Consider the following 15717-nt stretch of genomic DNA (forward strand, 5'->3'; position numbering starts at 1 on the left):
GAGAAAAGGGAGTAAGAATATTTACCTCAAAAGGCTGTTATGAGGGTTCAGGGAATTAGTAGGAATATGAATTTGTCTAATGTAGGGCTTGACACAAGTTGTTGAATGGATGAATTTATGAAAATACTATTTTATTGAGTGCCTTACTACCTTCCTGGGACTGTGATAAGTTCTAGAAGTGACAACTGTGGGTGTGCAGAAGACAGATGTGGCCCAGCTCTCTCGAGTGTCTCTGTACTAAGTATTAGTCATTATGGCAAAAAAGATGAGTTGGTGAGGAATTTTTTAACTTTTAATAAAGATGTCTAAAAGGGGGAATTCCTTGGTGGTCCAGTGGTTAGGGCTGCATGCTTCCACTGCAGGGGGCACGGGTTCAATTCCTGGTCTGGAAACTAAGATCCCACATGCCGCGGTGCGGCCATAAATAAAGAAGTAAATAAATAAATCCCACAAATACATATGAAAGGCTATTCAAAAATTATTTTTGAAATGTCTAAAAGGGGTAAATATAAGATCTCTAATTTGCATTTCACATAGTTTGTGAAATTTTACACAGACTACTTTTTTGAAAAGGCGACACATTCAGAACAGTGAAGCTATTCTGTATGATACTATAATGGTGTCAAAATGCGTAATATGTATTACAATGGCAAGAGTGAGCCTAATGTAAACTATGGACTTTAGGTAACAATGATGTATCAAAGAAGATTCATCAGTTGTAACAAATTTACCCCTCTGATGGAGGATGTTCATAATGAGGTAGGCGGTGCGAGTGTGAGGGCAGGGGGTATATGGGAACTGAATTCTCTGTGCTTTTTGCTCAATTTTGCCGTGAACTATTCTAAAAAGTAAAGTTCTTTAAAAAGATGTAAAAGACAGAAAAAAAAAAAGCCAAAAAAAAAAGGACAACACATAATCATTTTCATTTCCTTCTGTCTAAAAATTGTTAATAGGTTGGTATGTGGGAATTTTCCACTGTGGTACAGACCTCCTTTCTCTGTTGCAGGGCTCAGTCAAGTTTTTCTGTAAAGGTCCACATCATGAATATTGTACGCCAAGAGGCAAAATAAGAATATTACATTATTAATATCAAGGGTTTAAATATTATTTCCACAAATTTTTACTGACAAAAGTCAAAATATAATAAATATTTGAGTACTTTTTTTGGTAATACAACTCTACTGATGAGAAGAATGGAATTTTTTTTTTCCCCCCCTGGGGTAACATTTCACTTAATTGAGGTTCAAACATTTGACAGCAAATGTTCATCTGTAAAAACCATACTTAGCTTGGGGACGATACAGAAATAAGCAGTGGTCCAGATTTGGCCAACAGGCCATAGTTTGCCAAGCCCTGACTATTGGTTAAATAGGTAAAATAGGGCCAAATCAGAAAGAGTATAAACTCAAATAATATTAATAAGTTGTGTACACAAAGATGTGTTGATTAGCCTGCTCTTGTGTGTGTTTCTGTATCAAAGCCAAAAATAATTTGTTTTAGTTGACTCCTCCTTTAATGGGGATGATTGATAACTGTTTTTATGCTATCTGAAAATCAGTTTTTTCACAGTGAAAGATTTTTAAATGGCTTAACGGAAAAAAATGGTGATATATGGAAATGGTGATATATAAATGGAAAAAATGGTGATAACTATGTGAGGTGATAGATGTGTTAACTTTTATTGTGGTAATCACTTTGCAATATATATGTATATCAAATCATTATGATATACACCTTAAACTTACACAGTATTATATGTCACATATCTCAATAAAGATGGGAAAAATGGAAATAGCCAGTAAGATAGATACATAAATGCTAAATGAAAAAGTTAGGTTTTTTTTAACATTTATTCATTCATTTATTTATTTACTGGCCACACCACATGGCATTCGGGATATTAGTTCCCCAATCAGGGATCGAACCCGTGCCCCCTGAAGTGGAAGCGTGGAGTCCTAACTACTGGACCGCCAGGGAAGCCCCCAAAAAGTTATATTTTACACAAATCTTTGGTCACATAATTTTGACTTAGTTTTGGCACATATAACCAAGAATTTCTGTCATTGCTCGGTACCTTCCCCTTCCTTACATTCTTTGAACATAATGTAAGATTTTGTCCTTGAAAGGAAGATTCACAAGTATTTTTTTCTGAATAACTTTTGGTAAATGATAAGTTCTCATTTGTTTGTTTTCTTTATTATGGCTGTAGCTAGAAATATGGGGACCTATTCAGATGTTTTTAGTAGTTTGCATTTCTAGAAAGTCTAAATTATCCCTAAAATCAGAGTTTGCAGGAGTGCTTATAATCATCACAAAATTTTTTTAAGTCTTAAAAAATGTTTTTCTTCCAGTTTCATTGAGATATAATTGACACACAGCACTGTATAAAATTTAAGGTGAACAGCAAAATGATTTGATTTCTATACATCATGAAATAATTATCATAATAAATTTAGTAAACATGCATTATCTCATATAGATACAAAATAAAAGAAGTAGAAAAAAATTGTTTTCCTTGTGATGAGAACTCTTAGGATTTCCTCTCTTAACAACTTTCATATATAACACACAGCAGTTTTAATTATATTTGTCGTGTTGTACATTACATCCCTAGTACTTATTTATCTTATCGCTGGAAGTTTGTACCTTTTGATCACCTTCATCCAATTCCCCCTCCCCTTACCTCTGCCTCTGGTAACCGCAAATCTGATCTCTTTTTCTATGAGTTTGTTTTTGAAGTATAATTGACCCACAGCACTGTTAGTTCCTGTTACTCAACATGGTGATTCGATACTTCTGTACATTTCAAACTGATCACCATGATAAGTCTAGTTGTCATGTGTCACCACACAAAGATATTACATAGTTATTAACTATGTTCCCCACACTGTACATTTCATACCTGTGACTTATTTATTTTCCAATTTATAATTGGAAGTTTGTACCTCTTAAGCTCCCTCACATTTCTTTCCTCCCCCTCCCCCCTCCCCTCTGGCAACTACCTGTTCTCTGTATCTATGACTCTGTTTCTGTTTAAAGTCTTAAACCCTTCTGGTTTCTCTTTAGATCTTTAAATGGATGAGATGGCTACCACTCAGATTTCCAAAGATGAGCTTGATGAACTCAAAGAGGCCTTTGCAAAAGTCGGTAAGTGTTTTTTGTAGAGTAACTATAGTAAAGCAATCTTTATTTGGTACTAATCAAAGTTATTTCTCTGAAAAGTTATATGAATGGTTAATCGTGAAACTTAGGGCAAGGTAGTTAAAACCAATGGAATAAAGTTTTAGAAGCTACACTTTAAACTGTGTTATTGCTAATTATATCTAGTATCTAATATGGTCAAAGGTTTTTAGTCCAGGGTCCCAGTCTTTAACTGGGGGCTGCTGTGGCTCCTGAAATTTTTAGACAAATTTTGTGTTGTTATCGTATTTTGTGTATCATATTTTTCTGAGGAGAGGATTTGGAGCTTTCACCATATTCTTAAAGGGCCAGGTGACCCCTGAAGATGTTAAGAACCATTAGATGATGTTTTACCTTTCCCTAATTAGCGTGGCTTTCCTGCCTTTTTCATGGATCTTATGTGCCTTTGGAGAATGCACACTGTTCGACCTTCTTAAATTGAATTAGCATCAGTATAAGATGGGAGGGATTAGCATGCCACTTGGTTTATCCTTAAACATCACATAACATGTCTTCGAATTCAGCAGCTATGGAAGCAATTTATAGTATTTACATTCGAAATTTCAGTGCTCAGGTCAAGTCAGTGAAGATAATGAGAAAACAAGGTAAGACCTGATTATTGATGTGTGTGCTCACATGAGTCAACATGTGCTTTGAGAGGGAGACTAATACTATTTGGTATCTCCTTGATTAAAGGGTATGAAGTTAAATCAAAATGATTTGTTATTTAAATCAGAATCTACTCTTTGACCTGTGTTGGGAACCCCATCAGTGAAAAGTGAGGAAATACACATCCCTATTCCCATACATTTATGAGCAACATTTTCTATGAAGTCATTTAGTAATAACAACATGCCTTGGGAAAAATAATGACTCCCCCAGCCAGCGTGACTATTCATAATCCCATCAGAATTCTAACTAGGAAAAAATAAGTCCTGGATCTAACACTATTGTGTGTGTGTGTGTGTACGAAAAAAAGGCAGTCAATTAACTTGGCATATATATCACTTACTGGAAGAAGTGTACTACTCAGTTTAATATAGATTGATCATGAAAAAACAGCAGGTGAATTCTTGGCTGCAAGACTTTTTAAATCACATTATTCTGTAGAAATTGTTCTTATCATAATTGTTTCCTTCAAGCCTTCTGTTTTATTTATATTCATCTTTCAGTGTTTGGGACAGCCTGATTTGTTTTTTTTATGAATAGGATTTTGGGGTGGGGACCTTATTGCTATTGCTTAACCTGCAAGGCCTCACCTCCTCAAATCAATGTTTATTGTTGAATACAAGCCTTGTTCTCATGTGCAGCATCTTGGAAATATTTGTGTGCAATATTTTTTAAAAATTAAAGCTAATTTGAATATGGCTTACCTGATGGCACTGGGATACTTTTATCAGTAAAAGAGCTTAATTGCTCTTTTAAAGCTTAATGATATAAAGAGGATTGACCAGTTATCTCCAAGGAGGAAACAGGGCTAAATTGAACTGAGAGATCAATTAGAGCTTGGACTGCAAGAAAGGGTCATTGTGGAACTACTGTCTTACTTTAAATCATACATCTTGGAGGGTTTAGGGTAGGCAAACACCTTCCCAAAGGCGGGAGATTGAGCCGTGTGTCTTATCGAAGCCCTACCAGGCATGTATTTCTATGATATGTAGACTCATTACTCTATATGCTGTAAATAGGGATTCTGGAGTCCAAAATTTCTGTCTGTTCCACATATTATTATTTTGTATTCCCCCTCAGTATCTAGCTTACTGTTGCACACGTTAGGTTTTCAATACATAAATAGTTAATTGATTGAGTTCCAAGGAATTATAGGTAGTCTTTTCATGTACTGGGACTTTGTCATTATCACAAGCGGTCTTTGTTATGAAGATTTTCATCATGGCAGAATTTATTCTGAAGGCTTTGGCCATTACAATGTAACACATAAAATTTATATTTTTCAGCATATTTTTAATATGCTTGTGTATAGTCTGTCTTTTAGAAAAGTGTTTAAAGACCCAGCTGAATCTTTTGATTTTCCTTTAAAATATTTGTAGTTTTTAGTTATTCTTATTTGCAGAGCCCTTAGGCAACTGTCAAAGGTGTTATGGAAATCCTTTTTTTTTTTTCATTCAGGGAAACTTGATTTTAAAAACAAGCTCTATAACCTATTTTCCTGACAGTTCTTTCTTATGGGGAGGGGAGGGGAGGGAGGACTACTTTGTCTCAGTTCAATTGTGACACAGTATGGAAATCATTATATGATTTTTCCCATCTATTAAAAATAATAGCCTTGATTATCTCTTTAGAAATTCAGCAAAATAATAGTGTGTGGAGAAAATCTCTGTAATTACCACTAATCATGGGTTTTGTTCAATCAATTAATAGTGCTTTGAAACTCTCTTTACTAGCAATAAAAATCGAGTATTAAGATTTACAATTCTCCTTTCACTCACTTTCTGCACCTGCTTAGTGTTAAGTTCCAAGCAGTATATTTTCATTTAATTATTTTCGTTTTCTCAACATTTGTTTCCAGTATTTTCCACTGGGATAGCAGAAGCCTTGGCTCTCATTTTTTCCTACCTCATAATGTTTCTGTTTTAATTTAAAATGCTGCAATGCTGTATAAGTTCATTCTAAAGAAGAATAAATAAAACTTTTCAGAACACTTAGGAAGTAAATATTTTACCAAGGAGAAAATGTCTTTTACACTCTGGGACTTTAATCTTGTTATGGAAGCTAAAGGTCATTTGAATGATGCCTTGTCATAAAGATAAATTCATGTAATGTAGATCTTCTCAGATTGTCTTTAGTCCTGCAAACGCTTTTTTCTCTCCTAAGCAATAGCCGCTCAGGTTTTTTTTCCAAATAGGAATTCAGCACTTTTGAAATAAAATAATGGGGTTTCATAAATGACTAGGAAGAGTGTGGGTATATTCCTTTGAGGCTGCCCACCAAACTAAGACAAAAATTTTTGGTTATGGTGATTGTAGCTGTACCAGATTTTCTCATCTCAGGAAGTTGAGTTATTTCAAATTACTTGATATTCTCTAGTATATAAAAACCACATCAGGATGATGCCGCAAAAAGCATGGTGGTTTCTTTTAATTTACTTTTAGTATTCAATAAGACGGCACCAGTGCATATTTGTTTAATTATGGCTTAAAAAATTAAAACTACAGCCCAACCAAAAAAAAAAATAAACCAGTGCTCTTTCACTGTGCCATCTGGTTAATTATTGATGGAATATTAGAAATGAAGGTCTCAGGATAGTCTGAAAACCATGTTTTGACTGTGTGGAAGATAGGAGCACAGATTGGGGGTGTGCGAGAATGCGCTCGTGTGGGTGTGTGTATTTTTTAAGTGGGGAAGTGGCAGCAGGTGGAAAACGATGGCCAAACTGCTGGAAATTTTGAGTTGGAAAACAATTGATAGACAGCATTTTTGATTGCCTGGTCTCAGACCTCTAACCTTGTCCAGCCTTCAACTGTAATTGACCTCCACCTTTGGGGATCCACTATTAGGATGAACTCTTTGGTAGCGACCTCTATTCTATCCTTAGCTGGGACTCATTAAACTGCCTCTTATATGTATTCGCTGGAATGAGCTACCTCAAAAGGTATAAGCTGTGAAAGGCAAAACCCGTGTTTAAGCATCTGGAGATGTTTAGCAGCTGCCTTTTCTAAAGTTTTAATGCCTAATGAAAGCTCGACTTTATTGCTTAGATCTGAGGGTGGAATATAATCTAAATTCTTCTGCACAAGTCTTTTGGCTGAGTCTTTTAAATTAATATTTTGTGTGCTTTCATAGGCAATCAGGATCGTGTGTGTGTGTGTGTTTAAATCCATTATTGTTAAATATATAGATTCCTTTTGTCATTTTTTTAGTGCAAAAAATTTGTGGAATATATTGGTTAAACTAAATGGAACTTTTAAACACAGCTTTTCTGAAAGGATGTGCATCTGCACTTGATTGGTTTTCTTCTTTAAGTCCTAATGAGTACTGTCCGTAGTGGGTTTGTAAAGAGGTTGCATATGTGTTGCAGATGAGGACACACATACGTGACCTGTTTATAAAGAAAGACACTAGATTTAACAGATTCAAGGATGAATAAAGCAACACACAGTTACACACAAAACCCAGGGGTCAAGGGAAATCCCGGTCTTTCTCACTGTCAGATTTATAAGACAAAGTAGCACCCCCAAAAGATGCATTTGAAGTGATAGATTGTACCACATACCACCTGGACATGGGCAGTGTAAAACAGCAGCTAAAATCAAAACCACTTGAATTCTGGCTCAGCTTTCTCCAGACAAGTACTTAAAATAGCTTAAATAACAGGATGCAAGGGGAGGGAAAACATTTCCTTTTAAGGATATGCATTCTTGGTGTGATTCAAACTTCTGCAGGAACATGGCTGTATAATAAGTTTATTTACTTTAAGGTTACTTGGGGGGAGGGTTTTGGGAGAGTTAACTGGCATCTAAAATAATACTTGGTAAGAGAGCATAATGAGGTTTCTTTCAAAACAATGCAGATGTGAACCTACATGTGTCATCATAGAGACAGACAGACAGAGAGGATCTGTTGTTAAAAACATTTGGTTCCTTTCTGATGAATTCAGCAGCCAGTTTGAAAGATACTGAGACACTGGCATCTCTGGTACAGCACTGGGAGTGTCTTAGTGATTTTTTTTTTCAAGTATAGCTATCTTTCTTTAAAAATAGAACACTTGATCCATTTCTTGAAGTTCAACTCTGGACTCCATGCGGGAACTTTGTTCATTGGGTAGGTGGAGTTTCTTCTTTTTGCCTGCAGCCCGTCAGTGTCTGCCCACACTGACCATATTTTCTGAACCGGACAGTTGAGACCTGTGTTTGCAGAAACATTGAGAATGCTGTAGATAATACAGGCTGTATGATAATATCTACTTTATCGGGTGGTCGAAAATATGATGCTGGAACAGAAGAGTCTTCGAAATGCAGAACCTGTTCCACCCCACACCAATCTGTAGTTAACAAGGAAGGGGCAAATGAGCCAGAAGGGGCAAATGAGCCAGAAAGGGCCTTCAGAATACTGGCAGCTTTAATGAGAAAATAAAGGACTGCCATCATGCCAGGAGGTTGTGATTTCCAGCTGTTAAAACTGCTTTCAATCTAGAGCTGTGTTTTGGGGTCCATTTGTTATTAAATTCTCATGTTTATGTCAAAACTCAGAATAGGAAAAGTTCACCATCAAACATAGTCTCGAGCTCCTGGTTAATAACGTCACTGAAGAGGGGGAAGCTTTCTAAAATGCCTTTGTGCTGTCACATATTCTAGCCTTCCGAAGCACAGCACATTAGATCTCTGATATTGTTTAAGGGTGTGTGTGTGTGTGTGTGTGTGTGTGTGTGTGTGTGTGTGTGTGTTTTGGCTGGGGATTGGAAATAAAATTAGCATAAAACTCTTTTAAAATAATTGCACCCTGTTTTGTCTTTCAAGTACTTTAGCAGCTGGGAGATTTTCCAAAATTAATTGCAAGCTGCCTTTTTAGGCTCCCTCTGCCTTATTGAAATTAAAATTGTTTTCTTCAAAAGGTATGATTTAGGGACTCTAAGAAAACCTTGCAGTAATTTACTAGTACTAACACTAAAATGCCTTTGATCTCGGGAGGTATTACAAGCCAGATCTGCTGTTAAAAATATGGAGAAACAGAGTAGATAAAACTTTACAAATATGTAAAAGTAGATGACACATGGTCAATGATTCTTTTCCCATATCAGGAAAGATACAGGAAAGAGATTCAAAGTGACTCCAAATTTTTATAAGTATTTTGAAGCCACAGTTTCAAGTAAGAGCCACAGATTCTGTCTGATTAATTCTGTATCTTTGGTGTCTAGCGCTGTGCCTGCCACAGAGTAGGTACTCAGTTTGCTCTGGAGGTTGACTCCTGCTATACAAATGCACAGGTATTTCTTAATAAAGTCAAAGCAGGTTTCTACATTTAGAACGAGAGAGAGGTCCTGACCTGACGGCCATCACTGGTAGTCTACTTGGAGACTCCTTGGTGGGTGTGTTCACTTAGAAAACCAAATTACAGATGTGAAGGCTGCTGGGTGGGGACAGAATTAGAACAAAGGGAATGAGATTGAATGTTATTTAAGAGATATTTCTGTCCTCAGGGTTTCCTGATGAATTGCCATTCAGTTTTTCAGTGCTATTTCTGCATTTTTTGGTCATTGTTGTTTGCTTAGTTCTGTTTTTTAAATGCTCATTAGATTAGAGCATTCTTTTCCTGGTTTAATACTTGAGGATCCTAATAAGAACCTACTGTATGGCACAGGGAACTCTACTCAATACTCTGTAATGAGTACTGTGACCTATATGGGAACAGAATCTAAAAAAGGGTGGATATATGTATATGTATAACTGATTCACTTTGCTGTACAGCAGAAACTAATACATCATTGTAAAGCAACTGTACTCCAATAAAAATTAACTAAAAAATACTTGAGGATCAATGATTCTACAAAAATTATTTTTCCCTCTGATTATTCTATACAAGGTACTGTGCTACATATTGGGGTGGGAGATAAAAAGGTTTAGAAGAATCTTCATCAAGAGATTTACAGTCTCATAAGATTGTCAGGTAATGACAAATTCTTATTCCTCCAACCGCCCTTTAAAACGTTCCTGTCCATTACTAAAAGCATCTGTTACTACTATACTTACTTCAAAATGGTATTTCCACATATGGTTATTTTATGTTAGTTATATTTTAGGGTGGCTACTTCCTGGCATCTTTTAATCACATCAGTGAGCTTCTAATTAATGCTCAAGAGAGGTTATTTCAGAGAGGGTGCACACAAGTGGTAGTTCCCCCATTGCCTGTACCTCTCTTCTACCTAAAGCAAAGAAACTGCCAGATAGACTAGACTCTCAGGGCCTTTATCAGTTTCATGTAGCCCTGAATTCATTATAGTTCTCCAATATTTATTTTTAAACATCTCTACCTTCCACTTCTGTTGTATCCCTGAGAATACAAAAAGAACAACACTCTAGCTCTAAACTGGAGTAAATAACATGCTTAAATTTTGCTCAGATATGTCATTTCAGAAGTCAGAGAAAAGTAGAATACATTTAAAAATATCTTTCTATCAGAAATTGCTGGCGTGGAAACAGTTTTTTTTTTTAATTTAATTTTCTTCTTGGTAACTCATTTTTTTTAACATCTTTATTGGAGTATAATTGCTTTACAATGGTGTGTTAGTTTCTGCTTTATAACAAAGTGAATCAGCTATACATATATCCCCATATCTCCTCCCTCTTGCGTCTCCCTCCCACCCTCCCTATGCCACCCCTCTAGGTGGTCGCAAAGCACCGAGCTGATCTCCCTGTGCTATGCGGCTGCTTCCCACTAGCTATCTATTTTACATTTGGTAGTGTATATACGTCCATGCCACTCTCTCACTTCGTCCCAGCTTACTCTTCCCCCTCCCCGTGTCCTCAGATCCATTCTCTACGTCTGCGTCTTTATTCCTGTCCTGCCCCTAGGTTCTTCAGAACCATTTCTTTTTTTTAGATTCCATGTATATGTGTTAGCATACAAGACTTGTTTTTCTCTTTCTGACTTACTTCACTCAGTATGACAGTCTCTACGTCCATCCACCTCACTACAAATAACTCAATTTCGTTTTTTTTATGGCTGAGTAATATTCCATTGTATATATGTGCCACATCTTCTTTATCCATTCATCTGTCGATGGACACTTAGGTTGCTTCCATGTCCTGGCTGTTGTAAATAGAGCTGCAGTGAACATTGTGGTACATGACTGTTTCTGAATTCTGGTTTTCTCAGGATATATGCCCAGTAGTGGGATTGCTGGGTTGTATGGTAGTTCTATTTTTAGTTTTTTAAGGAACCTCCATACTGTTCTCCATAGTGGCTGTATCAATTTACATTCCCACCAACAGTGCAAGAGGGTTCCCTTTTCTCCACATCCTCTCCAACATTTATTGTTTGTAGAGTTTTTGATGATGGCCATTCTGACTGGTGTGAGGTGATACCTCATTGTGGTTTTGATTTGCATTTCTCTAATGGTTAATGATGTTGAGCATTCCTTCATGTGTTTGTTGGCAATCTGTATATCTTCCTTGGAGAAATGTCTGTTTAGGTCTTCTGCCCATTTTTGGATTGGGTTGTTTGTTTTTTTGATATGGAGCTGCATGAGATGCTTGGAAATTTTGGAGATTAATCTTTTGTCAGTTACTTCATTTGCAAATATTTTCTCCCATTCTGTGGGTTGTCTTTTCGTCTTGTTTATGGTTTCCTTTGCTGTGCAAAAGCTTTTAAGTTTCATTAGGTCCCGTTGATTTATTTTTGTTTTTATTTCCATTTCTCTAGGAGCTGGGTCAAAAAGGATCTTGCTGTGATTTATGTCATAGAGTGTTCTGCCTATATTTTCCTCTAAGAGTTTGATAGTGTCTGGCTTTACATTTAGGTCTTTAATCCATTTTGAGTTTATTTTTGTGTGTGGTGTTAGGGAGTGTCTAATTTCATTCTTTTACATGTACCTGTCCAGTTTTCCCAGCACCACTTATTGAAGAGGCTGTCTTTTCTCCATTGTATATTCTTGCCTCCTTCCTCAAAGATAAGATGACCATATGTGCATGGGTTTATCTCTGAGCTTTCTGTCCTGTTCCATTGATCTATATTTCTGTTTTTGTGCCAGTACCATACTGTCTTGATTACTGTAGCTTTGTAGTATAGTCCGAAGTCCGGAAGCCTGATTCCTCCAGCTCCGTTTTTCTTTCTCAAGATTACTGTGGCTATTTGGGGTCTTTTGTGTTTCCATACAAATTGTGCGATTTTTTCTTCTAGTTCTGTGAAAAATGCCCTTGGTAGTTTGATAGGGATTGCATAGAATCTGTATATTGTTTTGGGTAGTATAGTCATTTTCACAATGTTGGTTCTTCCAATCCAAGAACATGGTGTATCTCTCCATCTGTTTGTATCATCTTTAATTTCTTTCATCAGTGTCTTATAGTTTTCTGCATACAGGTCTTTTGTCTCCTTAGGTAGGTTTATTCCTAGGTATTTTATTCTTTTTGTTGCAATGGTATACGGCAGTGTTTCCTTAATTTCTCTTTCAGATTTTTCATCATTAGGGTATAGGAATGCAAGAGATTTCTGTGCCTTAATTTTGTATCCTGCTACTTTACCAAATTCATTGATTTGCTCTAGTAGTTTTCTGGTAGCATCTTTAGGATTCTCTATGTATACTATCATGTCATCTGCAAACAGTGACAGCTTTACTTCTTCTTTTCCAATTTGGATTCCCTTTATTTCTTTTTCTTCTCTGATTGCTGTGGCTAAAACTTCCAAAACTATGTTGAATAATAATGGTGAGAGTGGGCAACCTTGTCTTGTTCCTGATCTTAGTGGAAAAGGTTTCAGTTTTTCACCATTGAGAATGATGTTGGCTGTGGGTTTGTCATATATGGCCTTTATTATGTTGAGGAAAGTTCCCTCTATGCCTACTTTCTGGAGGGTTTTTATCATAAATGGGTGTTGAATTTTGTCGAAAGCTTTTTCTGCATCTATTGAAATGATCATATGCTTTTTATCTTTCAGTTTATTAATATGGTATATCACATTGATTGATTTGCGTATATTGAAGAATCCTTGCATTCCTGGGATAAAACCCACTTGATCATGGTGTATGATCCTTTTAATGTGCTGTTGGATTCTGTTTGCTAGTATTTGGTTGAGGATTTTTGCATCTGTGTTCAACAGTGATATTGGCCTGTAGTTTTCTTTCTTTGTGACATCTTTGTCTGGTTTTGGTATCAGACTGATGGTGGCCTTGTAGAATGAGTTTGGGAGTGTTCCTCCCTCTGCTATGTTTTGGGCGAGTTTGAGAAGAATAGGTGTTAGCTCTTCTCTAAATGTTTGATAGAATTCTCCTGTGAAGCCGTCTGGTCCTGGGCTTTTGTTTGTTGGAAGATTTTTAATCACAGTCTCAGTTTCAGTGCTTGTGATTGGACTGTTCATATTTTCTATTTCTTTCTGGTTCAGTCTCAGAAGGTTGTGCTTTTCTAAGAATTTGTCCATTTCTTCCAGGTTGTCCATTTTATTGGCATAGAGTTGCTTGTAGTAATCTCTCATGATCCTTTGTATTTCTGCAGTGTCAGTTGTTACTTCTCCTTTTCATTTCTAATTCTATTGATTTGAGTCTTCTCCCTTTTTTTCTTGATGAGTCTGGCTAATGGTTTATCAATTTTGTTTATCTTCTCAAAGAACCAGCTTTTAGCTTTATTGATATTTGCTATTGTTTCCTTCATTTCTTTTTCATTTATTTCTGATCTGATCTTTATGATTTCATTCCTTCTGCTAACTTTCGTATTTTTTGTTCTTCTTTCTCTAATGGCTTTAGCTGTAAGGTTAGGTTGTTTATTTGAGATGTTTTTTGTTTCGAGGTAGGATTGTGTTGCTATAACCTTCCCTCTTAGAACTGCTTTTGCTGCATCTCATAGGTTTTGGGTCGTCGTGTTTTCATTGTCATTTGTTTCTAGGTATTTTTTGATTTCCTCTTTGATTTCTTCAGTGATCTCTTGGTTATTAAGTAGTGTATTGTTTAGCTTCCATGTGTTTGTATTTTTTACAGATTTTTTCCTGCAATTGATATCTAGTCTCATAGCGTTGTGGTTGGAAAAGATGCTTGATACGATTTCAGTTTTCTTAAATTTACCAAGACTTGATTTGTGACCCAAGTTATGATCTATGCTGGAGAATGTTCCCTGAGCACTTGAGAAGAAGGTGTATTCTGTTGTTTTTGGATGGAATGTCCTAAAAATATCAATTAAGTCCATCTTGTTTAATGTACCATTTAAAGCTTGTGTTTCCTTATTTATTTTCATTTTGGATGATCTGTCCATTGGTGAAAGTGGGGTATTAAAATCCCCCACTATGATTGTGTTAATGTCAATTTCCCCTTTTATGGATGTTAGTATTTGCCTTATGTATTGAGGTGCTCCTATGTTGGGTGCATAAATATTTACAATTGTTATATCTTCTTCTTGGATTGATCCCTTGATCATTATGTAGTGTCCTTCTTTGTCTCTTGTAATAGTCTTTATTTTAAAGTCTATTTGTCTGATATGAGAATTGCTGCTCCAGCTTCCTTTTGATTTCCATTTGCATGGAATATCTTTTTCCGTCCCCTCACTTTCAGTCTGTATGTGTCCCTAGGTCTGAAGTGGGTCCCTTGTAGACAGCATATATATGCGTCTTGTTTTTGTATCCAATCAGCCAGTCTATGTCTTTTGATTGGAGCATTTAATCCATTTACATTTAAGGTAATTATCAATACATATGTTCCTATTACCATTTTCTTAATTGTTTTGGGTTTGTTATTGTAGGTCTTTTCCTTCTCCTGTGTTTCCTGCCTAGAGAAGTTCCTTTAGCATTTGTTGTAAAGCTGGTTTGGTGGTGCTGAATTCTCTTAGTTTTTGCTTGTCTGTAAAGGTTTTAATTTCTCCATCGAATCTGAATGAGATCCTTGATGCGTAGAGTAATCATGGTTGTAGGTTTTTCCCTTTCATCACTTTAAATATGTCCTGCCACTCCCTTCTGGCTTGCAGAGTTTCTGCTGAAAGATCAGCTGTTAACCTTATGGGGGATTCCCTTGTATGTTATTTGTTGTTTTTCCCTTGCTGCTTTGAATATTTTTTCTTTGTATTGAATTTTTCATAGTTTAATTAATACGTGTCTTGGCGTGTTTCTCCTTGGATTTATCCTGTATGGGACTCTCTGTGCTTCCTGGACTTGATTAACTATTTCCTTTCCCATATTAGGGAAGTTTTCAATATAATCTCTTCAAATATTTTCTCAATCCCTTTCTTTTTCTCTTCTTCTTCTGGGACCCCTATAATTCGAATGTTGGTGCATTTAATGTTGTCCCAGAGGTCTCTGAGACTGTCCTCTATTCTTTTCATTCTTTTTTCTTTATTCTGCTCTGCAGTAGTTATTTTCACTATTTTATCTTCCAGGTTACTTATCCGTTCTTCTGCCTCAGTTATTCTGCTATTGATTCCTTCTAGAGAATTTTTAATTTCACTTATTGTGCTGGTCATCATTGTTTGTTTGCTCTTTAGTTCTTCTAGGTCCTTGTTAAACGTTTCTTGTATTTTCTCCATTCTATTTCCAAGATTTTGGATCATCTTTACTATCATTACTCTGAATTCTTTTTCAGTAGACTGCCTACTTCCTCTTCATTAGTTTGGTCTGGTGGGTTTTTACCTTGCTCCTTCATCTGCTGTGTGTTTCTCTGTCTTCTCATTTTGCTTAACTTACTATTTGGGGTCTCCTTTTCACAGGCTGCAGGTTTGTAGTTCCCATTGTTTTTGGTGTCTGTCCCCAGTGGCTAAGGTTGGTTCAGTGGGTTGTGTAGGCTTCCTGGTGGACGGGACTAGTGCCTTTGTTCTGGTGGATGAGGCTGGGTCTTGTGTTTTTGGTGGGCAGGACCGCGTTTGCTGGTGTGTTTTTGGGTGTCTGTGACCTTAT

At 36.3% G+C, this 15717-nt stretch overlaps 1 protein-coding gene across 5 annotated transcripts in view; it reads left to right on the top strand.

Moving 5' to 3' along the window:
- The window catches only part of PLS3 (plastin 3), a 90405-nt gene that overhangs the window by 41792 nt on the left and 32896 nt on the right, over positions 1-15717 (top strand). For all 5 annotated transcript variants that reach the window (XM_082377226.1, XM_082377228.1, XM_082377230.1 and 2 more), the window contains one exon: positions 3067-3147. In XM_082377226.1, coding sequence (XP_082233352.1) covers positions 3075-3147 — 73 coding nt within the window. In that variant the 5' untranslated portion in view covers positions 3067-3074. The remainder of the gene's footprint in view (positions 1-3066; positions 3148-15717) is intronic.

The sequence above is a fragment of the Balaenoptera borealis genome (assembly GCF_965194805.1).
Source record: "Balaenoptera borealis genome assembly, chromosome: X".
NCBI lineage: Eukaryota > Metazoa > Chordata > Mammalia > Artiodactyla > Balaenopteridae > Balaenoptera > Balaenoptera borealis.